Source organism: Eubalaena glacialis, chromosome 11, assembly GCF_028564815.1.
Source record: "Eubalaena glacialis isolate mEubGla1 chromosome 11, mEubGla1.1.hap2.+ XY, whole genome shotgun sequence".
Classification (NCBI taxonomy): domain Eukaryota; kingdom Metazoa; phylum Chordata; class Mammalia; order Artiodactyla; family Balaenidae; genus Eubalaena; species Eubalaena glacialis.
Genome location: NC_083726.1, coordinates 49020434 through 49048356, shown reverse-complemented (window position 1 = coordinate 49048356; position 27923 = coordinate 49020434). Strand labels below are relative to the sequence as shown.

Below are 27923 nucleotides of genomic sequence, written 5' to 3'. Positions count from 1 at the left end.
TTTCCTGTCTCATGTCTATTTAAAACTGCTGCTTTGCAAATAGAAAAAATACTGTGTTTGGGACTTTATAGGACTTTGATTTTACTTATTACTGTTTACTTAGCAGCTAGTGTGATTTTGTTGTTGTTTTTGTTTAAACCCTAAATCAAATGTTAGGTGTTTGCTTGCTTAAAACCCTTCAATGGCTTCCAGTTATTCTTAGAATAAGACTGTAAATATTGAAGTGCTGTGTGATATAGTTCTGCCTATCTTTTCAGCCTCACTGTGGACCTCTCCTCTGGCTCACTGTTCTCTAGCCACATTGGTCTCCCTTCTCTTCTTCTTGACACGTCAAGCATTTGCCCACCTCTCTGTTTTTGTACTTGGTATTTCTGCCCACCTTGCTGTTTTTGTACTTGGTGTTTCTTCTGCTGGGAGTCCTTTTCCCTGGCTCTAATAGCTGGCTCCTTATCCTTCATGCCTCAACTCAGTCTAACTTGCTAAGAGGGGTCTTCTCCCAGGTTATTCTGTCATGTTCATTCTGTTTATTTCTTTCATAATACTTACTATAGTCTATTCTTATTTATTACTAATGCACTTTTTTTTTCACTAGAACACATCGAAAGATGGAAAGGACCTTACCTGTCTTGTTCACTACAATATTTGTAATGATCAAACAGTGCTTGGTACAGAATGGGTGCTAAATAAATATTTCTTGAACAAAGGAGTTAATGAATAATCTATTTCTTAGTATTTTTATTTTAATTAAGCAGTTCCCTTTTTTTGGCATTACTGCTGACCTTGAAATTTTACATATTTTCAAAAGGTAGATCTTTAACCTTGACATGATACTTTTAGGTCTTTAGTGTACTTTATCTAGTGGTAGAGTTGTCTTCATTAAATTAGGAAAAGAGAGTTTGTCTTTGTCATAGTCCCCAGCTTTATAATTATTACCTTTTTGACCCAGTATAAAGATGTTTGGCTGTGAACACATTTGTCATACCTAAAGACCGTATTTATATAGTCTTCTTTTAACTATTTAAGTCCAGAATAATAACTTCTACTTTGATCACAGGCTTAGCACTTAATAATGTTTGCTAAGTTGAGCTGTCTGGTGCAGAAATACAAAATAGAGATTAAACTAATAGCCAGTTGTTATTTCCTTGTTGTGAATTTCAGAATTTAGAATAGTAGGATTTCTAAGATACATACTTTGGTTAAAGTACCTGTTTTTTGTTGTTGTTTTTAAAGGCAGTTCATGAAACATTTCTCTTTATTAAATAAAAATGAGAATAGTATCTCAGTCTTTTCTAGTGGTCATGTTTACTAAGTTTCTTCTCTGCTTCCCACCATGCCCCTCAGAACCACCACCCCCCAAGCATACCTATGTATATATTTCATTAGAAAGTTTCTTAGTGGGGTGACACTCATGATGAACCATATTTTGGCTAGTTTTACATGTAAAATTGATATTTACATATAGGTTTAGGTAACCTGTATTAATGGGTGGTAGTTTTATGTATTTAAGTCTCATTATATATTGAGTGATTTCATGAATTTTATGTCTAAAAAACTACCTTCTATATGTTCTTTAGCTTGAAACACAAGTCCTTTGAAATTTTCTCTCCTTTACCTTTCTGCTTTTCATTCAGTAAATACTGCATGTCTGTTTTAGGCTGCTAGTTATAATAGATGTAATAGACGATATGGTGTATTGCCATGGTGTGTCTGGTTCCCAATTTTTATTTATTTATTTGGCTGCGCCGGGTCTTAGTTGCAGCACATGCAATTTTTAGTTGTGGCATTCGGGATCTAGTTCCCTGACCAGGGATCGAACCCAAGGCCCCCCTGTATTGGGAGCGAGGAGTCTTAACCGCTGGACCACCAGGGAAGTCCCGGGTGAATGTTTTTAAAAATGGGATTTCTAGTTCATGCTTGTATGTGAGTAAATCATTATTGGCAGTTCAGGATATTTTAGTTTAAATTAGATTTATAAGTTATTTTTTGCCTTAGGTATTTTTAAACACCAAAATATTGAATATCTTTTTAAGCTATCTAATTATGGAGAGCATTAATCCAGTAATTTCTTTTAGAAGACGTGAACGATCAAGAGAAAGGGATCATAGTAGATCACGAGAAAAGAGTCGGCGTCATAAATCCCGCAGTAGAGATCGTCATGATGATTATTACAGAGAGAGAAGCAGAGAACGAGAGAGACACCGGGACCGGGACCGGGACCGTGATCGAGAGCGCGACCGAGAGCGCGAGTATCGTCATCGTTAGAAGGTGGGTATTCCTTGTTCCTGTTGTATTTAACATATGTATTATTAATAGTAATTATAACTCCGAGGCTATTGTTTATACAGTATATACCCACATTTTACATGGTTCAACTACTTGTTCTGAATTTAATCTTCTGGAAACATCTGAGATAAATGACAGGTGAGTAATAACAGGTAAACATTTTGACCTCTTATCCTTGAATATTGTGTTGCTTGCTTGAGTTACAGCTTTTAGGTTTCAGGTTAATGGTCCTAAGAAATAATCAAGAGGACTCATTGTCTACTTCTAAAAATCTAAAAATTGGAATTCTCTTAATCACATACATAGTTTGCATGTGATTTAAAATATAAAATATAGGGAGTTAATTCATACTATATATAATATGCTTGGACTTTAAAAAATAAAGTTTCTCTCCTGAACTAACTTTATTTATCCCTAAAAATTTTAAAGAAAATCTGACAGTATAATAGTTTATAATACAGGAAGAATATAGGAGGGTGGTTTCTCAGCATTGAGGAAAACTTTTTTTTTTTTTTTTTTAGAAAAGACACTTTTCCTGCCATCTGGGTTTTGTTTTTAAAAGAAAAGAAACAGTATTCTTTAATTTGCAAAGAAGATAAGAAAGTTACTCAATTAAAATGGATTCAGGGTATTCCATATAGAGAATTTTAAATTGTATCAAATCATACATCCCAGGTTAGAATAACCTTGAAATAATTTTCTTTGATGTTTCATTCATAAACCATAATCATTGTCTTTTATTTCTGTATTTTAAAACTATTGTGTACATTTTTCATAAAGCGGGAAGAGTCTGTTTATACTTCATTTTCACGTGTAATTTTATTTTTATATTTGTGAACAGCGTTTATTCATGTGAAAAGTGGGGAGAGGGCACTATAAGGCTTGTGCATGTGACACAAAGGTTATTCTGTAAACAGATTTTTTTTTCTTCATATGTTGGTGGCATATCCAAAATAAATTAGGCTAAAACAAACCCCTTATTGGTAATTACTCTTTACATGATTATTTTCCATAAATAAAATTGGGAAATATTGAAAATTCAGTTATGGTAATTGTTAGTATTTAAATTGTTATGGGCAAAATCAAAGGCTTGTATGTAATTCTGTGACAAAATAACAGTTTCTTTAAAGTAGATATATTTTAGCAAACAAGATCCTTTTTAAGTAATATTACTTAGAAAATAAGCATGTAAGTCTTATTTTTATGGTACACAAATAACCTATTACATTATTTACAGTTTTAAGGGCTTTTTGAAGTAAAAAGGCAAGTTTTAATACTTTTCCTTGCATTTTGAATATGCATCTTGAATATATATCAAAACCTTAATTTTAAAATAGTTCTCCATGTACTGTATTATAGAACTTAATATAAATAATTCTCAAACATTATTTTAATATGAGGCAAAACTTTTTATTTTTAAAACTAAGCTTATTGAAATTGATACTGTTTTTGGATGTAAGAACTGAATGTTGTATCATGTAAGACTAAATACTAAATTTTAAAGATGTAGCCCTCCGCCTCTCCCACTCCTGCCCACCCCACCCCCCAGTTGAATAGATCTGATCCCATCTTAAGAAAAAATTCTGTGTCCATCAGTGCTTAAGGTGAATTGTGGCCAACTTAGGGAAATGCTTAACGTATATCAGCCATTTCATTTAAAGTAAGATACAGGTCCTTCAAGTTATATTTTTATTTAGACTTTGTCAGTTATCAGCAAGCTTCTAGTTACTGAAGTCATGATAATGGAACTTGCATACATTTTCAGTCATCTCCAAGATTGGATATGCCCATCAAGGGCATTCTGAACCAGTTTATACCCAAAGTTAATTAACAAGTCTTCTTAACGGTTTTAGCATAGTTAAGTAAACTCCTTCTGAAAGGTCCATTGTTAATTTTAAATACTTTGAATTAACATTACATTCCGGTAATGGGTACACCTAACTATATAATGGTTTGAGTTTCATTACATTCAGACATTAACTATGAATTCCTAACTTGCAAACTATTGTTGACATTTTTTCTTAATCACTGATGTGTACCATACCCAAATTCCCATGTTTTGTTTGTGCATTAATCAGAATTGAGTTGTAATATTGTTATGTGCCTTCATCCAAGCAAAATTTTACTTAAGCATTTCCAGTGCAAAAAATTCTGTTATCCTGGAATATTGTACCTTTGCTATACCAAACAGTATTTATTGTGAACATAGACGTGACTAAATGGGTAGGGACTGGGATTAAATATATCTGAGTGAAAAACTTTTTTGAGCAAATAAAAAATATCTGCACATTTAATCACCATCATAATGAGGTCTATTGACCTTTTTTAGAAGTTTTAAAATATGAGTCCTTTTGAACTTCCATGTAAATCTTAAATGGACTGAATGGAATAAGAGTAACTTGGAAGCTAAAGTGAATGTCAGTAGTAAGTCTGTATACAAATAAAACAATAATGTAATCTATTATTAAAGTGATGATGAATGGCTAAAAGGGCGAGTTCTTAATTTAACTGGAAACTTAAATGATGTTGGCAAGCTGTTAATGTCTGTCCCATCTTAATTTTTTTGTGTGTTTGAACTGTTGGTAATGTTAATTGCATTCTCTCATTTAAAAAATGTATTAGTTTTTCTAAAAGCATTTAATATCTAAATTCAAATATATAATATTTTAATGGGAATATCGGTATTGTAAATTTCAGTATGTAAATATATTGTGCTTCATATTCTGTAATTTCTGCCTCTATTCTCAGACCACTCTGAGCAAAACAAAAGTAGTTCAGTGTTTTAAGATTATATGCTTTTTACAGAAATAATTTTGTTTTCATAGTTGTTTTCTTCTGTGTTCCTCTTATTATTTGCTGGGAACAACCCTACTCAGCAGATTTCTGTTAACAGTTCCACTTTTCTTTGTATACTGAAGAGTAATGAAATGAAATTATTTTTTTAAATACTCTTTATTCATGCTTTTTCTCTCTCTGACACATGATGTTTTACACATTCTCAAATCATTATCCATTCCTTTGATAGATTTTAAGCATCATGTACGGGGTATAGGTTAAGTAACTATACTTTCCTTTGCTGTATGATTACTTTTCTCCTATCACAAATACCATGATCTTAGATTTTGTTGTCATTGCACAGGATTTAGGGTGTTTTGCATTCCTTATTCAATTTATAGCTTTGCATTAATTTTGGGGGGAAAAAAAGCCAAAAGAATCAAAAGTTCTTGCATAAATGTTAAGATGTTTTTATCTCCTGAAGAGTTAGTGTTACTTTGAGTCTTATGTGAAAATTAAATTCTTCTAATTATCTGATGAATGATACTGGTGGTAATGAGATTTAAAAATTATTTCTGCAACTCTTAAGTCATCTGAGATCTGACTAATACTGTCCAGCCCTGTGTTTATGGTTTCCCCATATATCCTAACTGCTTCATCTGGATATGCCAGCTCTCACTTTTTTCGCTCTAATTTTCCTTGCTTTTAGTGTTATTTGCAAAACCTGCCTGACTACACAGTTATGTTAATTAAAGTGAGAAGAGGGTAAGAAGTGATCCTAGAATGGATGTATAGTGTGTGTTTTGCTCACTGTGGTTTAAGAATATGGTTTTGTTTACAAATGATTAATGTTCCTTGTTTAAAAAAAAAAAATCAGTGCCAATGTGAGTCACCTTGATCTCTCACCTTCATCTCAGTGTGAAATTTATTACCATTGTTTTAGCTTGTAAATTAGATTGTTTGAATAAATAATGATTTGAATGAATAGTTAGCATTGTTTAAAGGAAATCTAATAACCAAAAAAGGAGTAAGGGTGTCATATATGCTGTCCAAATTTACTAATTTGCCTTGGTGGTAGCATGTTTTAACTCTCACAGTGAAATCTAAATCACACAGCAGCTTATTTTGAAATGTCCATTTTGTCAAATTTTTTGGGCAAAGCTGGGTATTCTTTAACTGTGAAGTTTATTTCTACTATTTAGTGAACTGCCTAGAGCAACCATCCTGTATATGTTTTATAGTGTAATGAAATGCGTTAGTTAAAATGAGGTAAGTACTATCTCCAGAGGTGCAAAGATGAAAGTACGAAATGTTTTGGTAGTAAGGGAGTTTTTTGTAAACATCTACAACAAACAGGATTTTGTGTAATATGTTCTAGTCAATGCAAGAAGGGATTTTGATTTTAAAGAGTTCACTTGTATTTAGATACTTCTAGTTCTTTTGCCCACTTCATCTCCTTTCCTCTCATTAAGAAAAAAGTGAATTTTATTATACTGCGTTAATAAAAGTATATCTCTAAAATTATATTAGAATCCTTCTAATTCAGTGTATTAATGTGAAAACCTGTAAAAGATCCATATCTAATATATATTTGAATCTTTTACTTGAAAGGTGAATTAACTGATACCAATAAATTTGCTTGGATAAGTTTTCTAACAGAAACACTCGTAATTTGAGTTGTTAGTATTGACTTGATCTTGCATTATCTCAAAATGCAGGTGCTTCTCTGTATTGAAATTTTAACTTAGTGCTCACTTTATATACTTCATTAAAGAGCCATAGATTCTGTCTGTCTTAGTTTTTTTTAACAACTGCTTACGTAGATCTTCCTTCTATAACTGATAGCTAAAGCAAGAAATTGTGTGGCTTTGACATTATAGATTTGACCACATGGTATTCTGAAAACATGACCGTTGAATGTATTTGTCACTTTAAGCTTCTTTTTGATATCTTTGTTCATGTAGATTTCTACTTAGAAACTTGAGACTATAATATGGAATTGGGTTATTGGAAATGGGTTGTATTGCCTTCAAATTTGCTTTTTCTTTTTTTTTTTTTTTTAAGATTGTAAAATTTTGTATTTCCAAATGGATAAATGTAAAGTGTTTAGAAATAGAAATAAAAACTGTCAGATTATCCCCCAGATTTTGTCTGTATGGTGAAAATTAGAGACTTATTAATAGTAAAGGTCTATCTATAAGGCAAAAGATAAGTGCATTCATCCTAAAGATATGTGTTGTAATTTCACAAGCAGGATTCTTTACCTAAAATGTAGTAAAAATTCTCCATTGGAGTGATATAAAATTGCAGTGTATGCTATGTTTTTTGGAAGGGTTGGTTGGGTATTTTTGTTTTGCTCACTGTGACTTAACTTTTCCCTCTTATTTAAATCCCTTCCAGCATGACAAAATAATTAGGGAGATAACATCCTTTTGCAATAAGATTTATGAATTTCCCATTAATCTATTTTTTCAGATTAGAACATATGCCTTGTCTCTCTTTAATACTTCAATACCAGTTTTTTTAAGTATATTGCAAAGTAGTAAAGATAAAATGTGTGAAAGCTACCTTTCTAGATTTTTTTCCATGAAATAATTCCACCAAAAGCTTTATCAGCATAAGATAGAATACAATGAAAGGTAACATTAGAAATGGCTTAAGTATCTATTTGAAAAATATGGGCAAATTAAAAACTATTTAAAAGTCCAGGATTATAACATCTGCTTTTTCCTTTTGTAGTTGTAAAATTTAAGTTTTTACTGCTAGGCATTGTGAATGCATATGTGTACTGATGCTCTTAAGATGCTTACACCCTAATTGAGGAGGAAAGGACATAGAAGAAAATTTATAGTTGTGACAGAATATTAATTACTCTTAATTGTAGAGCAAAAAGTATTTTTCAGTTACTTTTATGGAAGACTATCACTAAACATTGTGCCCTTTTGCCTCTTACATCATATTATTGAAACACTCTCTTGGAATTTATATTTTAAATATCTGGTGTTTCAAGTGATCACTTATATCCATGTTAATTGAATGTTTCTTTTGTGAACCTCTACCTGAAGTTTGCATATTTATGTATTCCTGAAATTTTAGGTTATCTCATTTATTGGGGTTTTTTTTCTTTATGTGAGTTTTCAATGAAATTTATCATTGTAGGTTCCCATTTAGCTTGTTTTGGCTTAGTTTATATACTTACATTAGATATTTCAGTGTAGGTGGAATAGAGGGACGGTAATGTTATAAATTTGTATATGTCTAAAGATTTGTACGTGGATGTCATATTTATTTAAATGTGCATACTGAGCTTATATTTATAAATTTTGTAACATGGAGGACCGTTTGATTTATAACATTTGCAGAAGTTCCTGTATGTCAAATAAATACAACTAATTTGTAAAATAATTTATTGCATTTATATTCAGTTCTCATTTAATTGTTTATGAGTTATATAGAATTTATGTGGATGAATGAAAATATTTACATTAAAATCATCCAAGCGTTTTTCCATTTATTTTTGTAGTACGCATACTTTAGAAAAATGACTTATAATTGTTTCCATCTTCACAGAAACAGTAGCTGCTACATTTTCATTTCTGTTTCAGTCATTAAATTTATAAGGCAATAATATTTAAGAAGAATGAAATCAGAATGTCTCAGTTTTAATCATCACATAAATTTGGGAGCGTTTCTCCATCACAAAGGCAGCTACTGTTTCAGTTAATTCTTATTTTGTGTTAGAATACATAACAGTGTAGATGCACGACTTGTGTATGTATAGTTAAGCCAGCATTTTTCTGTGTATTATGGGGAATAGCAAAATCTACATCATAAATTTTGACACATTACAGCTGAAGGAAGAGGAACACCTTCCAAGACAAAACAGTCTTCATGGGGGAAAAGTGACGCTTGTCCAGCAGTTTGCTTCTTGTGATTGAACTGAACCTGTAAGGATTCATGGATAAAATGAACAGGAATAGATCTGAATAAAGCAAATCTGCATAAATGGTAACCAGTAGCTCTACTTTTATTTTTTATGTTGCTTACCTGTTTTATTTGAAGGAAACCTGTGTGATTTAAAAAGTTATAGCTTTTGCAACTTTATTACTGGTTATATACATTTAGCCATTATAATGTGCAAGCAATTGGAGAAAAACGTCAAGTAAATGCTTGTTTTATAGTAGTTTGTTCTTGTTAAAAATGTTCATATGATAATGTCTGTAAACAGCACCACTTTGATTACAATAGATGTAGTGTTGTAATAAACTGTTTAATGGGGCTGATGTGTAAAGCTGTTCAAGTTATTTGATGTTTACACCTCAGGGAAAGTCTTGTGTTCAGCAATATCTAAAGATAATGTTACTATGACATTTATACTGTCCTTTAAAAAAACATTGCAATAGCATTTTTGGATATGCATCAATCTAATCTTGCGTTCAGTGAATTAAACATACTAATTAAGTGTCTCTTGCCCTTGATTTTGATATTAGAATAGGTGATTACATGGGTATTTAATATTTCTATATTCTGCTTTTCTAGCTGTTTTTACCTAGTTAAGCTTGTGACTTTGCTGAATGGTATGTAAACTTGTAAAAACTGAAATTTCACAACATAGCAATCCAGTCATTGTGTTAGGGGTCAACAAAGATTTTGTGGTTTTAACATTTTAGTAAAAACCCACACGTGATTTGCTACAGTAATGAAGCTTAATTACAACACAGATGTACTGAAACGCTTAATTGTAAACTGCTAGCATTGAAGAAATATTTTGACAGTTCTGATTTGATGTGGCAGTTATTTGCTATTTTATATTGATAGTGCTTATGGTTTATTTTTGAAGCCATGGGCAACGTAAATATAGGCAGCCGTGCAGCAGACAAATGTGAGTAAAGAAAGCCTTAGTTTTATTTTCCAGTTACAGGAAATAGATTTCTGAAGGGTGTGATGTTTATTAACGTTGGGTTGTATTCTCCTATATGTGTAATAGGAGATTATAGGTGTACCTATCTCCATAGTTTAAGGAGTTCTATGTATTCATGCAACCTATTAATTCATGCTGAAGTTACCTAATCAAAGATTTTTTTCAAACCTGCCTTGCATATAAGCCCACATTAAAAGCACCTGGCTAGCATGTGTTCTTAATTGTAAAATTAGCATAGGCAGAGTGTCAATTTGATTAGACATTTTTATAGAAAGTTCATTTGAATCATTACTTCAGAAATTTGAGTTAAAATCCTTAAGCAAGTTAATTTGTTTTTAATGTTTTTAAAATCTGATTATCTTTGAGAGATCTTCTGACAATACACTTTTTTTTTTTTTTTTTTAAACGTATAGCCAAATTTTAGGACGTTGCTTATTTAGGCACCCTAAATATTATGTAAGTGCAACCTTAGAAGCCCTCCAGAGAACTGCAGTTCTTTACTTTCATGTTGTCCACCATCATACCAGTTCCTGCAGAATTAGCTGTTTTAAATTATCCATATTATTGCCAGCTTTATTTTAAAACATTTTGTGGTTAGAGTATTTGTGCATGGAATCATTGGTGTTTATCAGAACTGTTTGCTCTCAGAAATGATTTTTTAAGTGTTCTATGTTGTTGAAAATGCAGTTGCCTTTTTAACATTTGGGAGTTGTATCAAAATCCGTTTTCTTGCTTTGTGTATAGATGTTGTTAGTTTTTGTTATTTCTTAGATTTTTTAATATTACAATGCTGTAATGCGAAGAAGTATGGACATAAATATATTACAAGGGAATTAGTTAATAGTAAGCTTAAAAGGTAAGTAAATGTCCATGAGGATACAATTTTCTCTGAACAATTTAAAAATGGAATCATAAAAATCTTAACCGTGCTTGAACTTGAAATGAAAGCTGGAAATTTTGTACTAATTAAATCCTTCATTTACCTTTTCTTTTTTTTTTTTTTTTATCAGTGGAACCCTTTAATTGCTCATACTTTATCATTCTTCTCCCTACTTGGCTGATCTCATTACATGACTTTTGTTGCAGACAATGTGAGTGTACTAGAATTGTTTGCTGTTAGTCTATTATAAGTTATCAGAAGGGAATAACTTTTTGATTTGACCAATTTTTGCAAAGTCTTTCTCTATCTGATACATGAATATATAGCAGTGAAGGTGAAAATGCAAGCTATGTTTTATTCTTCATATCCCTTTTTTTTTTAATGGGCTGATGTTATTTGAAAAAAAATTTTTTAAATGTTTAAAAACAATCCAAAGAGATAAATCTCTACATAGACACCAAAAAAAAAAAAAAAGAGTCCCAGAGATCTTTTCATTTCTTCCTAATAATAATTATAGTGGATATGAAAACAAAACTGAATTTAATTTTAAACCATAGCACTTGTTAGTGCTATGCCATCACATTCCTTTCAGCCGGTAAAGTTATGAATGAGTGATGCAGCACCTGAATGGTATTGCTTTTGAAGCAGTACTTTGAATTGAATGTGCTTCTTTTGGTTAATGGACATAGGTTTTGGAAAGGATATTCCAGTATAAATTTATAAGTGTTTATTTTGTCAATTTTTATAAGCAAGATTTGGAGTAAGTTACAGTGGCTAGTGATCATAGTTTAGCCCATTTACCTAGAATATTCTTAAGCAGTTAACTACAGTTTGGAGTTCACAAAAAACTTATGGATTGTAGCTTAAGGTATTACTTTCAGTTAATTCTCCTGTGGAGAATATTGCTTTGTTTTCTACTAGTTTAAGGTCAGTTCTTAAAATAAACATGGAGATTTTAATGAATGTTGTATAACATTTTATAGTGAGGGGGAAAAATTGTTGGAAGGGTAAAGACTTTCTTTCCCTTATGTATTTAAATGTGCTAATAACCTAAATACATACTGTTTTATACAATGAGATGCTACTACAAGACTTTCTGTTGGCATGCTCTTGACATTTTGGTTTTCATACCTGAATAATCATTGCGTTTTCTGTATCTTGTAAAATGGCTTCACTTTTGTGTTTTAAGCTTCAGCTTGTTATTTTAAGAGGAAGTTTATGTTCTATTTCTTTACTGAGAATACAGTATTGAGATCCTAGCTGTTTTACAGATAACTGCCTTTTAAATTTTATTCATTAAGTTCATTTGCATCCCATAGCCATCTGTAATATTTCCCGTAGTTGTATGTACTTTAAGTGCACGCTTACCCATTGTACACATTAGACATTTTTGTGCTAAAATATATTAAGTGGGATTTTTGTAGCAAAGCATTTTTCTGTTTTTACAGTGTGTGTGTGTTGTTTTTTATGTTAACCTTCAGTTTAAACACTGGTGTATTTTATTTTTTAGCAACTTGACTCTTAGAAGCCTTAGACTAATTTTTTAATAAATATTCAACCAAAAATTATAAATTTATTAAGATGTGGCCTTACATATAGCATTCCTTGTGTTTGTAATGTGAGATTTTTGATTTAGAGAACTCAAAAGATTGAGGATTAAAGTATCTTATTGTAAGTTGAAATAGAAAATGTGTTAAAATGTCTAAAGTGTCTAGGCTTCTGGGAGGAAGTTCTTATACTCTTCTTTCTTGGTATTAGAAAGAAGCATTATGAATTTCTATGAATATTCAAAATATTCAGGCAGTTGTATCTTGTTCAGATTGATTTAGGTTTGTCTTAACCAATTTCTTTAAAATTTCAGGTTGTTGGCATTCACTCTGAGTATGCAGCTACTATGGTTTTTGTATGGGACATATAAACACTTCGTTAGGTATAGACAGATTTTAATGTTTTAAAGACTTCCTGCTATATTAATTAGCATATTGTAATGAGAGTTCTTTAAAATATTAGGTGGCGTTTAATTGAAGTCACACAAATCTTGAAGTGGTATCTGCAGATAATAAATACTATGGAGAGTTTTTCCTGTGGGAGTATCCTAAAACTCCGCCATGGGTGTAAATGTTTTACATTAATTTCATAATTGGACAGACCCTGCATTTAGTGAAAACATTTCATTTTGAAGATGTGTTCTTTTTGTCTCATTGTTACTGCGTAACACTTCTCAGCATTCTGTAAGTTAAATTATTTTAAAATGGTGAATTCATGTTTATTTTTTTACTTTGAAAATTGTAGTACTCAGGTGGTATTTAATGGGAAAGGATCCTTTGGGGTAAATCATAATGTATTCTAAGGAATGCATCTATAACATTGACTTTAGCCTTAAAGAAAGGTCTATTATTCCTTCTTCCTCTTCATTCCATGGTATGTTAGCAAAGTAGTTTACAGCCTTGTACAGCCTTACAAAGTTGTTTTACAATTTTTAATCGAAAGCCCTTAAAAAACTGTATCGTATTACCAGTATACATGCATTACTGAACCATGGTTTGTAAATAATTTGACTAATACCAGAAGGCCAAAGAAAGTCTTAAAATTTTAGCTATTGACTCTATGGTGACTTCACAATAAGATTTCTGTGCAAAAGGTAAGGTGATATTTGATCAAATAAACATCTTTTTGGTGTCCCTGAGAACTAGACTTCCATATTAGTGTCTATTAAAAAGCTCATCCCATTTTATTAAAATGTTTGTAATTGCAATTTTGTGTTTAATGTTTACTTTCTGTCTTTTCTTTCTTTAGCATTTAGGTGACTGTTCAGCAGTTTGCTATATGGCCATTGTTGGCCTTTAAACTGCACTAGTAACGCGCATGGTATTTATCTTGTATTGAAAATAAAACACAGTTTTCATAATACTTTGCAGTTTGTCTTGTTTGTTTGATTTATAATTTGTTAACCATTGTGTATGGTGTGAATAATTCATATCTAATTGCAATATGCAGTATAACAGAAATTGTACTGTTTGTATTTTATCTTTAAGCCAGCCTCCTAGATACCGGTCATTTTCTTTTGTATTGGCATTTTGATGGTCTTTAAAGCAGATGATATCTGACTAAAATTAGGATTTAGAAACCTAAAAGATTTCTAGGCTGCTTTATTTTTAAGTCTAAGATTCAGAAAACGTTTGTCTAATTTTAGAGGATTATTAACCTTACTAGACTTTAATCAAGTAAAAATGTTTCTAGGTTGCAGCAAAAATATTTCATACTAGCTTTGAAGTAATATAGAGTACTTTTTAAACAGGAACAAATTATGATTTCAATAAAGATTTGTGTGCCAGGTGTTAAATCAGGCCCCAGATTTCTCATCTGTATGATTCAGTGTATGTTGAAGGTAGCAATTCTGAACAGTTGAAATAACGATATAAGAAATAAATGACCATTACTAGGATCTCTTTCCACGACCCCATTAAAATTGTGCTTGAGGTTTTATTAGTTTCGCTAATACTCTTTGTTATATGTTTACATTTTAAAGAGGATTGTGTTCACTGATCCTCACTTGCATTGAGTTAATTGAGTCTCTTGAAGAGTATTTGAAAGAAAAGATTATTGGGAACATCTTTTAATCAGGTGCTACACAAAACTTAATTAGGAGTCAGTCAAGGCCTGATTTGGTGAAAGAGGGAGTTTTTTAATAAAGGATTTGTAAGGGAATTCCCTGGCGGTCCAATGCTTAAAACTCCGCACTTCCACTGCAGGGGCACAGGTTCGATCCCTGGTCAGGGAACTAAGATCACTGCAAACCGTGTGGCACGACCAAAAAATAATAATAATAAAGGATTCGTAGACAGAATTTTACCAGTCTTCTAGTTTTAATTCCAAAAATAAATGATATTAGAAATGGTTTCTAATGCTGTCTTGTATCTTTGTTTCTCTTTTATATTTTACTAACAGAGTTCTTGAATTTTCATGTTATATCAATTCCAGTCAGTTGCTATTTTCAGTGTTAGATTAGGAATATATATATATATTTTAAAAACCTTTCAAAAAACCTATAGCTTATAGGAAAACTTGAGAAAATAGTTTACTTCCTTAAGTTACACCGAGTCCTGAAGAAGGAATAAGATTTAACTTGGGGAAAAGGGAAGGGGAGTACCTTCTAGGCAAAGGGAGGTTTGCACAAAAGGCCTTTTGGTGTGAGGGAGCGTATTAGGAAGAATACTAGTTTGACTGAAGTAGGGAGTGTAGAACATGGCCTGTGTGGGGGGCTCAAGAAACAGACAAGGACCAAGACTCTGCAGGGCTTGTAAATCACACTAAAGATTGTCCCAGGAATGATGTGGCATCATTGAAGTGTGTGTAGTGTCAAAGCATTTCTGAAAGCTTCTTGGCTGCACATTAAATCAGGTAAAGAATAGATGAGGTAAACCAGTGAAACCATTACAAGAGCCCTTTGACTAGAGAGAGATTGGGAATAATAGTGGTAGAGAAAAGTTGATTTAGTGAAAGACTTGAGACAAAACTGGTAATAACTGTGAAAGTTTGGAAGGATGATGTTTAGAGCCTAGTGGTATGTCATTGCCTGAGTTGGGAAACATTGGAAAAAGATGGAGAGACACTGAATTTAATGCCTTTGAGATCCAAGAAATAGCAAGTAGTCATGTATCCAATAGTTATATGGTTTTGGAGTTTAGAAGACATGTGGATTAAAGCCATAACTTTGTAGTAACAATTAAAAGAAACTAAATAATGGGGAGAGTCTTCATCATTTTTCACTTTAATGGCTGTCAACCCAGCTGCAGAATAGAATCACCCATGTCCTCATTGTTTTTTGGGGGGTTGGGGGGGACTGCTATCAGGATTTATTACATGTTTGATTTTTTATATTCTGCATATAAATGATATCATAGGGTACTTGTCTGGCTTATTTTACTTAGCATATGCTCAACGTCCATCCATGAGCATTTTTTAAAAATTGCTGTTGTACCTATTATCTCGATAGAGTTTCTTACCCTGTCGAATACACAAGGTGGTTTTCTCCTTTTACAAGTGAGCCAACAGGCTCTGAGGGGTTATGGCTAGCAGAATGGTGAGTTGAAGTTAGAGTAGGTTTACGACTGCAAAGCCACACAGCTTGTGTGCTGAATGGTTATCAAACTAAGCCCCCAGTGCCTTTAAGTGCTAAATTAAAAAGCTTTATTGATAGCTGTAAGCATTTAGGAGTATATTACTTTAAAATGTTCATTTCTGGGACTTCCCTGGCCGTCCAGTGCTTGGGACTCCGCTGTTCCAATGCGGGGGTGGGGGGAGTGGGGGGGAGTTGCAGGGTTTAGATCCCTGGTCAGGGAGCTAAGATCCCACATGCCGTGCAGTGCGGCCAAACAAAACAAAACAAAAATGTTCATTTCCACAAATACTGAGCATACCTGTTCTGTAAAATATACTGTGCTGTATAGGACGGGCCATAGCAACTCAATTGTATCTTGTTATTTTTATTTAAAAAAATATTTCATATTAATAGTTGTACAGGTTCTACTGACATAATTACTATAGCTATCCTATTAGATAAAAGATCAGTGAGTAACATTTGTGGAAATGTTAACATTGTGGGAAATTTTGGCATTGACTCAGGAATTGGGCCGCACCCCAGTGCAGTATAGAAACTCGAGTATCACTGTGTACCACTTTAGTTCTTTTTCCCCTGAAACTGGTAAGTCATTTTACATTACTCTTTCTTCAGCTTTTCCCAAGTAAGGGAGAAAATGAAAACACAAAATGCTGGAATCTAAGCATCTAACTTAACCTGAGAACATGCTCACTTTATTAGAAAGTGATTTGCAGAGTGAAGACTGGAGCTAATGGTTATTCGCTGAATTTAGTGATGGCTGGCTTTTCACAGTTAATAGTAGTATATCCATTGTAAACATTTGTTGAAATCATTTTTAGGCATCTCAGAAATTGTTTCGGGATGGCTGGCAACCAACATGCTGTGTATATCTACACACTGGGAAACTGCCTACCTATAAACTTCTGTGGTAATCAGTTTTATGTTGTCCTTGGCTTTTTAAATGATCCGAGTATGTAGATGAACACTAAAGGGAGGAGGGAGATAAATGGCACAACTCCTCACCCCTGGGTGAGATAACCTGAAGGTACCTTTTACCAGTTGTTTCGCATGCTTACGTGAATGTTGAGGATGGAACATGCCCTCTTATTAGAAGTTGATCAGTTGAACATAAATAGGCAGATAAAATGGGGTCATAAATGAAGATTTTTAATTTAAAATTTTATTATTCCTTACATCCTTCTTAGTCTTCTGTTTCTCTTCCCTAACTTTTGAATTGTGGGGTACTCCCAGGAGGCTTAGCCTCCCTGCATTCCTTGGTGCTCTTTTCCTGTCTCATGGCTCTAAGTATTAATATGCTGTCAGTTTCTAAACTTATATTTCCGATTCAGACCTTTTTCTCAAACTGGAGACTTAAGTGTCTACCGACATCTCTACTTGAATATCAAACAGGCATCCCAAACATAACATGACAAGGCTGAATTCTTTCATCCTCACCCATTCCCCACCACCTGCTCAGCCCACAGTCTTCCTTAACAGCTAACATCAACATCATTTCAAATGCTTAGGGTCAAAACTTGAAATTATTGACTCTTCTCACACCCCATATCCAGTACATCAGGAAATCTTTTTGTCCACCATCAGAAAATACCTAGAATCTGACAGCCCATTACTGCTTGCACTACGTTCATTCTTTGCCTGTGTTACTGCAATGATTCCTAATAGCTCTTCGTGCTTTCTGCTCCTGCCTCCCTACAGTCTGTTCTTAGCACAGCTGTCAGAGCTTCTGTGGTTTCTGTTCAAAATCCTGCTATGGCTCCCCATTTGTACTAGAGTAAAACTCCAGTCCTTAAAAGGTTCCTCCATGATTTGGCTCCTATTACCTGTCTAACCAGACCTCCCAGTACCTTTCCCCATGCTCGCTGCATTCCAGCCATTCTCGCCTCCTTTTTTGGCCATGCCACGTGGCTTGTGGGATCTTAGTTCCCCCACCAGGGGTTGAACCTGGGCCCTCGGCAGTGAGAACTCAGAGTCCTAACCACTGAACTGCCGAGGAATTCCCCTGGCCGCCTTTTTCAAACAGTCCAGGCATATTCCTCTCTCTTAGCCTTTGTATGGGCCGTTTTCCTTGCTTGGAATGCTTTGGATATCTGCATGACAGTGTCATTTTAATGAGATTTTTTTTCACCTTTCTATTGAAGAATGGAACCCAGTATCTCCCTTAGTTCTGCTTTATTTTTCTATGTGTTACCTAACACAATATATGTTGTTACCTAGCACAATATGTTATCTTTGTTGTCTGTTTGACTATAAGGCACATGAAAGCGTGGATCTTGTAAGTCCCAAGTGCCTACATAAGAGTATGGCACATAGATGTTCAGTAAATAATGAATGAATGTCCTTAAGGTTTAGGTCTACCACATTATCCTGTTAGCTTATGCTTATGGTAGTACAGTTGTAAGAGCTAATTCAGCATCTTTCAAATTGTGAAGTATATAACAAAAATTGCCATTTAAACCATTTTAAATATACATTTTAGTGGCATTAAGTACATTCACAATGTGCAGCCATTACCACTATACGTTTCTAGAACATCCTAAACAAATTCTGTACCCACTAAACAGTAACTCCCCATTCCTGTCCCACTTCTAGCCCCTCCCTGGCAACCTCTACTGTACTTTCTATGAATTTGTGTGTCCTAGGTACATTATATAAGTAAATTACACAATATTTGGTCCTATGTGCTGGCTTATTTCACTTAGCGTAATGTTTTCAAAATGCACATTGTAGCATGTGTTAGAATTTCATTACTTTTAAGACTGAATATTCCATTGTATGTATATACCACATTTTGTTTATCAATTCGTCAGTGGACATTTGGATTGTTTCCACCTTTTGGCTGTGGTGAATAATGCTGCTGTGAACATTGGTGTACAAGTATCTGTTTGAGTCTCTTCTTGAAATTCTTTTAGATATATACCTAGGAGTGGAATTGTTGGATCACATGGTAATTCTATATTTAACTTTTTGAGGAACCCTGAAGCTTTTCCACAACAACTGTACCATTTTATATTTCCACGAGCCATGCGTGAGAATTTCAGTTTCTCCACATTTTTACTAAACCTATTTTCCAGTTTTCTTCTAATAGCCATCTTGTTGGGTGTGAAGTATGACATTGTGAACTGTGATTTTTATTTAATTTTTTTCCTGGAGTTCTATCAGTTTTTGCCTCATGTAGTTTGATATTCTGTTGTTAGGCACATACACATTAAGAATTGTTATGTCTTCTTGGAGAATGGACCCCTTTCTCATTGTGTAATGTCCCTCTTTATCAACTGTGATTTTTAAAGTGACTCATCTTTAGCCAGTCTTTCCAAAGCACTTAACGTAGTTTTCATTGAACCAGTTGTGTTTGCACTCACATTTTATTGGTTTACATAGTGTTAAGTCATGAAATCACAGGAAAAAATACTATCGATATAGTTTAGGAACACACGCACTGAGTCTTATGTAATGTAATTAGTAAGCAGAAGTTCTTGGACATGAATGTTGTGTTAATAAGTCAGTTTTATAGAGGGACTGTACAGGTAGGTTATGTGGAGGGCATTTTAATTCTTATCATTGGGTATTCAGGTTATCTCACTAGACTTTTGACTTGTATAAAGGATATTATAATGAAAATCCTTACAAGTAAATCTAAATGCACATCTTTTCCAAAAAGTGTCTTTTGGTGCTTGATTCAATAAGTATGAACAATTGAGGTTTTTGACACATGAAGTTGCCCTCTGATTGACCTTCACCACAGCTGTATGTGAAAATGCGTATTTCTCCACATCCTTTTCAATAATGGGTGCTTTAAAAATTATCGATTTTAGAGGTGAAAATTGGTATCCTTTAAAATATTTTGTGATTTTTTTACAGAGGCTTAATATTTTAAAATATTAGTGTGCTGCCATCTAGTGATAACTATGTAAGAAAAAAAAGGGTAAGTTGTAATTTAGTAAGTTCATTTTATAATTGAGGAAACAGTTAAGTGTATGCATTCAGACCCAAAGTAATAACTAATTAAGGACAAACTCAAGAACTGAAAAATCCAAGCCAGGCTCTCATCCAAGAAAGATCTGAAGGATTCTTTTCTAATCCATTGTCCCTGTTAAGTCACAGCAATATAGTCAAACCAAAAGATCAGAGTAATAATGATAATATTCTGATGAAATCAGTTAATAAAACCTTTTTTATTTCCATCTTTATACTGAAAATACTTCTAAATTTTCTCAGTGCACGTAATAAGGGTCATTTGAAAAGAAGGAATTTTGTACCTACATATTTTGTATTTATATATAGATTATTTATATGGAGAATATATTTAACATTTCTTTGAAAAGTATAGTATTCTAATGTCATTCTGAATAGAATTCTTGTGGTAGGTATAAGAGTGTGGGCTTAATTTTACATAGCTATATAATACTTTTTTTGTTTTTAACCCTAGGTGAAAAAGCCTATCTTTTAGCATTTGAGTGCCCACTCTCTGCTATACGTGGCATTCAGGAAGGGGACATAAGCCAAGGAATATTCTTTCTGCCCTTCGAGAGTCAGGAAATAAAGTAATTTATACTCAGTGAATACTCAAAATGACTGCCATGTGCAAAATACCATGAATACACAAAGAAAGAAAACCATGTGCTGTCTGGAAGAAAGCCATTGAAGAGACTAATATATGCTGGCCACTTTCCCAGGTGGTATTTTTAATGTGAGCATCAAATCAATTCCATTGGAGTTCCTCATTTTACAGGTGAGGAAACAAATTTAGGAAGATTCAATAGCAGAGTAGTAATCCACTTTAGGGTCAGAAGAGCCAATCTAGAGAATGTGACAATGGGATTTACTGGTCATTACTTACAGAAGATAGGAGTTGGTATGAAAGATTCTACAGATAAATTATTAGAATCAAAAGGTTAGAAAGCTCTGTGGGCACAACATCAATATTGAAACTAGATATAAAGTAGCTAGTTTTAAATCTAATAAAAGATGTGCAAGCCCTTTTGGAGAAAGTTTTAAACCTCTAATGGAAGGCGTTCATATAGACCCAAATCAATGGACATACCATGTTCATGAATAGGAAGATTTAATGTAAATATGGCCATTCCCTCCAAATTAACTTAGCATCAGTGCAAATCCAATTAAAGTTCCAAGAGGTTTGTCAGGTCTTACTGGATATGACAATCTCGTTCTAAACTTTATGCGGAATTAAAAGCAAATGATAACCAAGAAAGAGAGGGAAGAGTTGCTCTGTCACATATCAAGGCCTGTAATAAGATAGTGCAGACTTTGTACACGAATAAGTAAGTAGGCCATGGAACAATATAGAGGGACCAGAGACCACATATATATGAAAGATAGATTTTATGCTAAGATGGAAATTGCTATGGGTTATACTGAAATAGAAAAATGGGATCTACCTAATGTTAAATGTAAATATCAATTCTAGGTGTATTAAATGTGGACTTAATGGGAGGGAGAGGCAAAGCTGGTCTATTAAGAAGAAAATATAGGAAATAACTTTATGACCTTGGATTAGAGAAGGATTTCTTAAGATACAGGTACAAATCATAAAGGGAAAGATTGATAAATGTGAATAAATTAAATTAAGAACTTCTGTTCATTAAAAGACACCACAGAGAGTGAAAAGAGAAGCCCCAAACTGGGGAAAGACACTTGGAACACATAAAACTGACAAAGGATTAATATCAAGAATATATAATAAACTACAGACCTATAAGAGAATGACAGAAACCCAGTAGAAAAATGGGCAACAGACATGAACTGATATTTCACACAAAAATATTCCATAAGTATATGAAATGTTACCCAACTTCGTTAGTAATCTAGGAAATGCATATTGAAATCACAGGTACCATTTCACACCTACTAGATTGGCCCCCCCAAAAAAAGTTTAATCAGTTCTAAATATTGACTAGGAGATGGTGCAATGAAGAATACTGCTGGAAAGGGTGTGAATTGTTAAAACCACTTTGGAAAACAGTTTAGCATTACCTTGTAAAGTAAATGTGCATGTATACACCAGGGAAACTTGTATCTGTGTACTTGGAGGCATTTACAAGAATGTATATAGCAACATTATTTCCAATAGCAAAAAAACTGGAAACAGCTCAGATGCCCACCAACAACAGAGTAGATAAATAGCAGGGCATCCATAACAATGAAATACTACATAGGCTGGAAAGACAAGAACTCTAGCTGCACACAACACCATAAATGAGTCTTAAAATTATATTGACTGGAAGAAGCAAGTCACAGAATTCACACAGTATTATTCTATTTATATAAAGTTCCAAGACAGGCAAAATTTTGAGTGTGTATTAGAGATTCCTATGTAAGGAAAACAATAGAAAAGTTCAAGGAAGTCATGAACAACATTTAGCATAGTAGTTCCGGAGGCAGGGAGGTAGAGGAATACAGTCAAGGGAGCATGCCACAGGAGGCTCCTAAGGTGGCATAATGTATTTGTTAATCGGAATGGTTGACACTCATGTGTTTTTACTCTTTGGACTGTAAATATATATATTTTAGATATATTTAATACACAATAAAATTGCAGTGATAGAAATAGCCTTTTGTTGTGTTAAGTACAACTGAATTCTAGATGAAGCTATCATCATACCTAGATAATGCTACTAACGAGTATTTAAGATAATACTTAAGGTATTTTTCCAAAAACATTACAAATGCTACTCTAAAACAGTTGATTTCTTATTTATATCTGAAGATTTATTTGAGTACGAGTTGACTTGAAGTGGGAGATAGCACAATCCATTGAGGGTATGGCGATAGCAGATAATGTTATAACCAGCCTCCTGCTCTGTTCTCAACATGAAAGATGTGTAGTTTGGAAACACTACCATTGCTTTGATGTGTTTTATTTCAAAATTTCAAATAACATCAATGTAAAGCATAAGGTTTATATTAGAAGTGAGCTTATGACACTACTTGCTCTCAGAACAGCCTTAAAATTAGTCTTAACACCGTACTGGTTAAAGGAAGCCACATGCCTGGTCACCAGTGTCCCAGCATACTGGAGTGGGTGTTGGGAGAAGTGCAATTGCCAACAATGGTCAGTAACAAGATAAACATTCTGAAACTTTGAGTTGCATGTCAGGCTGCACACAAGTATATTTTGTGTATTCATTGTCGTAGATGGGATGCAGTGGTCAGTACAATCAGTGTACTTGGATGTAGACTGAACAGTCGTCCTCCCTCATCGAGCAGACTGTTCTGGAGTTCTATGCCTCCTAGAGCCACTCTGGGTGAGAGCCTTTGCTCTTAGACAGTAATAAACGTGCCAAACCATCTCTGTCCTCCTTACGGTGATGTGGTGCCTCCTTTTTTTCAAAAACTGTTTTGAAAAACAGCTACTTGTGCTAACGGCTGCCAAATCTTGGAATGATGACCTCAGTTGGAGTCTGCTTCTTGAAGAAATTAGCTAAGATGGGGATTACCAGAACGAGTCTTCTTGGGACAGAATGGGCCCTAGTATAGTGTTAGAAGCAACTACCACTAGGTGGCAGGCCAAGATGGGTTAGGGAAGCTATCGATACTATGTGGGTGGCAGTGAAGAGTGTCTTCCAATACTTGAAAGGCCTTAATTACCAATGGGTTCTGTGTATTCATTCTTTCAGGAATTACTGAGTTGCTTACTAGATGCCAGGCACTGTTCTAAGGGCCAGATTGGAAAAAAAAATCCCTTCATCTCAAGATTAGTGAAGAAATGAAAAGGTAATTTTTCTCTGAAGCAGTGGATATATTTTCATCAATTTGGGGGGCTCCCAGTCTTCTATGACTGAGTTCTTTTTGCATATTATGGAGCTAACTTGGCTGAAGAAGATATAGCTCATGAACTTCACTTTTTGAGTGCTTTTATGTGCATGCTTTTAAGGGTTAGCCCCAAAAGAGGTGGTGCTGCAGTATTCAGGATGTCTTGGAAGAGGGGTTTATGTGAAGTCATATATGGTGTCCAAATCAGGACATTGTGTAGTTAGCATCTCTCTCCAGGTAGGAGAGATTCATTCATTTAACAAATGTGCCGACCACAGATCTAGGAGCTAGAAATGCAGCACTGAGTGGAACAGACAACATCCCTCTTCTCTTGGAGCTTATTTTTAATGAGGAAGGATAGACAACGGTCAAATATACCAATTGGTGTTAAAGTTATTAAGTGAAATAAGGCAGGATATTTTTATACAGGTTCATCAGGGAAGGCCCTTTTTTATAAGGTGCAGTTTGAACAGAGATCCAAAGATAGTGAGGGAGTCAGCTATGTAGATGTCAAGGAGAAGACCATTCTAGCAGAGGGAATGGTAAGTGGAGATGCCCTAAAGGGTAAGTGAAGCAACAAAGGATGGTAGGATGAGGGAAGAGGAGAATGGTTAGCAATGGGTTTAGGGAAGTGTTTGGGGGCATGATTGTGTAGGGCTTTATAGGGAATGGTAAAGATTTTAGCTTTTACTCATGGTGTGACAGGAAACTTGGAAAGATATGAGTAGAGGAGTGATATCCTAAATTTTATCACAAGTCGCTATCTGAAGAAGCGGCTGTTAGGGAGCAGTTGTGGTAGCAGGTAGACCAATTGGAATGATTTTGCATTAGTGTAGGTTTGAAATTAAAGTGTGTGTGTTTTTTTTTTAAGATTTTTCTTTTTTTTTGATGTGGACCATTTTTTTAAAGTCTTTATTGAGTTTGTTACAGTATTGCTTCTGTTTTATGTCTTGGTTTTTTGGCTGCAAGGCATGTGGGAATATTAGCTCCCCGACCAGGGATCAGACCTGCACCCCCTGCAATGAAAGGCGAAGTCTTAACCACTGGACCACCAGGGAAGTCCCTAAAGTGGTTTTGATGAAGGTAATAGCAGTGGAGAAGCAGTGAGACTGAGTATATTTTAAAGGTAGAGCCAACTACATTTGTTGATGGACAAAAGGTGAATGTGAGAGAAAGAAATCAAGGCTATCTCTGTAGTTTTTGACCTAAGAAATAAAAAAATGGAGTTATCTTCCACTGAGATAAAGAAGACTGGAGGGTGGGGTAGAAACATTTTCTGGTGGGAGCAGGAATAAAAAGTTTCATGTTGGGCATGTTGAGTTTGAGAGAACGATTAGACTACCAAGTGGAGATATCAAGTAGTCATTTGGATGTACATATCTGGAATTCAGGGACAATTTCATGGCTAAAGATATGACTGTGCAAGGTATCAGTGTCTAAATACTATTTAAAGCTGTGGGACCAGGTGAGGTCACTGAGAGAATGTGATGGATAAAGAAAAAAATGTCAGCAGCCTGAACCATAGAGGACTCCTATGCCTAGAAATAGGGAAAATAGAATGATGCAACCAAAAAGACAGAGGCGGCAGCCCGTGAGTAAGAGAACCAAGGAAGAGGGGAAGAGAGAGAGGAGAGAAAGAAGGGGGCGGGGGGTGGGGGAGACAGGGAAGGAGGGTGGGAGAAAGAGAGGAAGGAAGGAAGAAAGGAGGGAGGGAGAGAGGGAGAGAAAAGGAGGGTGTCTCAGAAGTCAAGTTTCACAAAAGAGGGAGTGAAGTGTGTCACGTGCTACTGAGGGTTTCGATAAAATGAAGACTGAATTGACCTTTTGGTTTGATATCTGGAATTCATTGGTGACTTTGAGTGGAATGATTTTAATGGAGTGGTGAGGATAAAAGGATGATTGGAGTGAATTCAGGAGGGAATGGGAGGAGAGAAAGGAGATAGTTTTTAGAAGTATTGTTGTAAAGAGCAAAGAAATGGGAAAGTAGCTGGAAGGGGATGTTATTATTAATCAGTGGATGTCTGGGGTCTCACACAAACCGAGTGTCATGATGAATATTCAGGAATGGCCAAGTCACATTTGAAAGGCCATCTTCCACTTGTTGCCTTATATAAAGTTGAAGCTCCCAGGGAGCACAAATTTTTACAAAATACCCACCCTCCAGTAAGCTACTAACTGGTCAGGGAAAAGTGAGAGTACATAAAAGTCTGGAACAGTGACCTCATTAAGGCCTCCACAGTCCTAACAATGGAGCTTCCCATTTTTTCTAACAATGCAAGTACTTGACAAGGACACAAACTCACAGTAACGCAATAGCTTTACATATTGCAGTCACACTTATACTATGGAGAAGTTCATTTGCCTCCATGTACGAATATACTCATTATATATATTTATTTATTTATTCAGGATAATTTGTGAGTTAGCATATGGAATTAGGACCCAGTCCTTTTTTTTGGAAATCATGTAAGCAATTCTAGTAACAGAATCCTTTTGTAAAAGTAGAGAATAATGGTGGGCAGTGAACTTGATGACAGTTTAGATCCAAAGTTCTTCTACCTTCTAGAAACCAGCCAGAGCAACAAGGGGGCAGGGGAGACACCCTCTGTATTTGTTTCCTAGCGCTGCTATAACAATGCACCACAAAAACAGTAAATGTATTGACTCACAGTTCTGAGACCTAGAATTTGGAAATTTAGATGTAAGTAGGGCCATGTTCCCTCTGAAAACTGTATTCAATCCTTGTCTCCTCCTAAAACTATAAAACTCCTAGATGAAAACATAGGAGAAAAACTTGATGACATTGGATTTGGCAGTGATTTCTTGGATATGACACCCAAAAGCACAGGCAACAAAAGCAAACATAGATTAGTGGGACCACATCAAACCTAAAAACTTCTACACGTTAAAGAAAATAAACAACAGAGTGAAAAGGTAACTATGGAATGGGAGAAAATTGTAAATCATATTTCTGATAAAGGGTTAATATTTAGGATATACAAAGAACTCTTAACACCTCAACAACAAAACAATTAAACCAATTAAAGAATGGGCAAAGGACCTGAATAGACATTTCTTCAAAGAATGGCCAACAAGCATACGAAAAGATGCTCAACATCAGTAATCACTAGAGAAATTCAAATTAAGCCAACAATGAGATACCACCTCATACCCACTAAGATGGCCACTATCAAAAAAAAAACCCCAAAACAAAAAATAAAATAAGTGTTGGTGAGGATGTGGAGAAATTGGAATCCTTGTGTACCTTCGGTAAGAATGTAAAATGGTGCACCCACTGTGGAAATCAGAATGAAAGTTCCTTAAAAAACTGAAACTAGAACTACCATGTGATCTGGCAATCCCTCTTCTAAGTATATATCCAAAAATATTGAAAGGCAGGATTTTGAAGAAATATTCACACACCCATGTTCATTGCGGCATTATTCACAATATCCAAGAGTGGAAGCAGCCCAAATGTCCATCAACAGATGAATGAAGTGTGTTTTATTCATACAATGGAATATTATTCAGTCTTAACAAAAGAAGGAAATCCTGTCACATGCTACAACATGGATGAACCTTAAGGACATTATGCAGAGTTAAATAAGCCAGTCACAAAAGGACAAATACTATATTATTCCACTACCATGAAACATCTAGTTTAGTCCCCAGTCAAAATTATGATTCCAAATTTTCTATTAAAATCATGGAAACAAATTTGAATGGTGGCTGCCAGGGGCTTGGGGAGAGAAAAATGGAGAGTTGTTTTTTGGTGGATATAGAGTTTTACTTTTTCATGAAAAAGTTCTAGAGACCTATTACACAACAATGAATGTTGTGAATACAGTTAACTCTACTGAACTGTATACTTAAAAATGGTTAAGAGGTTAAATTTTATATTATGTATTTTACCACCATTTTTTAAATTGCAAAAAAGTGATAATAAAAGATTTTACCATATTGTAAAAATAAGCGTGAGCTTATACAGATATAAACAAATAAATTGAAGTTATGGGTGAATTGATAAGGAATGGGATATTTGCACAGTTTCAAATATCTCCACACAAAGTACTTACTAATTATAAAGGGGAAAACATTAATTTTACAGTGGAGGTACGTTGTAGACACACCTTAATTGAAGTGATCAAAGTGATTATCATCAGTAATGAGAC

The 27923-nt window shown here is 34.3% G+C and overlaps 2 protein-coding genes across 4 annotated transcripts in view; both read left to right on the top strand.

The window, feature by feature from the left end:
* The window catches only part of CPSF6 (cleavage and polyadenylation specific factor 6), a 28833-nt gene extending 19763 nt beyond the window's left edge, over positions 1–9070 (top strand). For both annotated transcript variants that reach the window (XM_061206541.1, XM_061206540.1), the window contains 2 exons: positions 2076–2265; positions 8910–9070. In XM_061206541.1, the coding sequence (XP_061062524.1) occupies positions 2076–2262 (187 nt within the window). In that variant the 3' untranslated portion in view covers positions 2263–2265; positions 8910–9070. The remainder of the gene's footprint in view (positions 1–2075; positions 2266–8909) is intronic.
* LYZ (lysozyme) overlaps positions 1–27923 on the top strand; it is a 79692-nt gene that overhangs the window by 19749 nt on the left and 32020 nt on the right. The window contains exon 1 of one of the 2 annotated variants that reach the window (XM_061206543.1): positions 23645–23712. The exons of the other annotated variant lie outside the window; for it this stretch is intronic. Within the exon in view, the coding sequence (XP_061062526.1) occupies positions 23705–23712 (8 nt within the window). The 5' untranslated portion in view covers positions 23645–23704. Of the gene's footprint in view, positions 1–23644; positions 23713–27923 lie in introns of those variants that run through there. 2 annotated transcript variants of the gene reach the window in all.